The following is a 2,329-nucleotide window of genomic DNA, read 5'->3' as shown; positions in this document are numbered from 1 at the left end:
GGACACCAGCCTGGGCGCTGCTCCAGGCCACCGGGTCTTGCCCTGCGGTCCCAGTCCACAGCACCACCGGGCCCTGCGCTTCTCTTACCACCTGGAGGGCTCGCAGCCTCGGCCTGGTGAGTGAGTGACCGAGAGAGCATGGGAGCCCGGGCCACGGGCCTGGTACTGGGAGCGGGTTCTTGTTCTCGAGTCCTCTAAGCCCCACCTCGGGACAGGCTCCCTTACCTCGGCCCTTTGGGTCCCCTCAACCCCCTCCCCCTCCCCACGTCCCTTGGCCTTGTGTCCAGTCCTTTCAACCTCTGTCCCCATCTCCTCTCGCTGTCCCTTGTGCCCCGCAACCACTCCAACCCCCTTCTTGTCTGTCCGCTGAGGCTAATGGGAGAGGGAGCACTGGCGAGAAAAAGAGGGAGGATTGCAAGGCAGCAATGGATATTTGGTTGGGGAAACCAGGGTTTAGTTTGGAGAACAGAAGAAAAAAAAGGAGTCTTCCATTTGCCAAGTGCCTACATTGTACCAGGCACTGGACTGGGTGCTTTACATAGATTTTCATTTCAGCTTCAGGAACCCTCATGAAGTAGACACTATTAGTCCCATTTTGTAGGGAAGGAAACTGAAGCTCAGAGAAGTTAAGCTACTTGCCCAAGGTCACACAGCTAGTAGGGAGCCAAGACTTGAACCGGATCTATTTGTGTCCAAAGTCTGTGGTCTTTCTGCTTCCCCAAACTGAGGCTGGAGACCATGAAAGTAATGCCAAGCCTTCTGCTTATGTGATTTTCTCCTGTACTATTCAGCAGCCCTGGAGTATGAGCAGAAAAAAAAAAAAAAAAGAAGGATGGTGGATTGATCCAAGGTTGGGATTTTGCCAGGTGTGTGTGGCGGGAGAGCGAGGGAAGGAAGGAGTAGACGGTGCTGATGAGAGAGAAAGGTGGAAGAGGTGGGGCTTGGGAGTCAGGCTAGAGGAGAAGGCTGGAGGGGCTGATAGGTAGGGAGACAGCAGAAAAGCCAACAGAGGCAGAAGCCAGTTGTAGCAGGAGCTGGAGAGCTGCAGGGCCACAAGGTTGGTTGTGATGTGAAATCAGGATGATTTCTCGGGTTCAAAAAGGTGGAGCAGCTCTAGGTCAGGCTGAGGCCACAGACCACTGCCTTTGTGCTACACAGGCCTAAGTGTCTGAGGAGCCCAGCAGGACCTCCCCCATATGGGGACATTCTCATATGGGCCTGAGCCCAGGAGCCACAGAAGAGCACAGCACATCTGCCCTGCCTTCCACTGGGACTGAAGGAGTTGTTAAGCCTTTGGGGGTTCCCGGGTTCACACCTCAGGTTTCACAGATCTCTGGGACCATGGCCTTGCACCAGGTAGCAGTAGTGAAGTATAAAGCATGGGCAGGATGTACCTTTTGCTGCCGTCATGACCTTGGGCTAGTCATGGAACCTCTGGGAGATTTCAGGGGGCTCCTTCCGTGTGGGCTGAAGATAACCAACTGGCAACAGGCCCTTAACGCCCTGGCCTGCATGTTACTTCTGCTGGCTTTCCAAACTCCCCTTGACACTGTGTAAAGTCAGTGCCTTTTTTCAGATGCCAAAACAGGCCACAAGCACTCCCACCCCAGGACTTTGCATTGGCTTTTCCTTCTGGCTGGAAGCTCTTCCCCTAGCCCTCTCTACCTGGCTTGCTCGTCGTCTTGCATGTCTCAGGTCAGATGTCACCTCTTCCAAGAGACCATCCCTGACCACTTTAGGTAGGGCCACTTGTGAGCCTCCATCAGAGACTGTGAGTGTGCTTCCATCCTTGCGCTTAGTACAATCTGAAATTATCTTATTGTATGTGTGTACTCGTTTATTGCCTGTCTTCCTTCACTAGAATGTGAGCTCCATGGGGGCAAGGCGACTATATCTCTTTTGCTCACTGTTGTATCCCCAGCAACTAGCACAGTGCCTAACACACAGTAGTTGCTCAATAAATCCTCATTAAATAAATGCCTAAACAGATACTAAAGAAGCGCATAGTAGGCCCTGCAGTAACTACTGTCTAAAAGAAGGACACCAGGCCAGGCGCGGTGGCTCACGCCTGTAATCCCAGCACTTTGGAAGGCCGACGCGGGTGGATCACGAGGTCAGGAGTTCAAGATCATCCTGGCTAACACAGTGAAGTGAAACCCCTCTCTACTAAAAATACAAAAAAATTAGCCAGGCGTGGTGGTGGACGCCTGTAGTCCCAGCTACTCGGGAGACTGAGGCAGGAGAATGGCGTGAACCCGGGAGGCGGAGCTTGCAGTGAGCCAAAATCGTGCCACTGCACTCCAGCCTAGGAGACAGAGACTCCGTCTCA

General features: G+C 53.3%; 1 protein-coding gene across 1 annotated transcript in view; it reads left to right on the top strand.

Annotated features, from left to right (window-relative positions):
* Window positions 1-2,329, top strand: part of FGD1 (FYVE, RhoGEF and PH domain containing 1) — a 65,371-nt gene that overhangs the window by 1,140 nt on the left and 61,902 nt on the right. Inside the window, exon 3 of the mRNA XM_011946594.1 lies at window positions 2-116. Within this exon, the coding sequence (XP_011801984.1) occupies window positions 2-116 (115 nt within the window). The remainder of the gene's footprint in view (window position 1; window positions 117-2,329) is intronic.

Source organism: Colobus angolensis, unplaced genomic scaffold (genome assembly GCF_000951035.1).
Source record: "Colobus angolensis palliatus isolate OR3802 unplaced genomic scaffold, Cang.pa_1.0 Scaffold250, whole genome shotgun sequence".
NCBI lineage: Eukaryota > Metazoa > Chordata > Mammalia > Primates > Cercopithecidae > Colobus > Colobus angolensis.
This window is presented reverse-complemented; position numbering and strand designations above follow the sequence as displayed.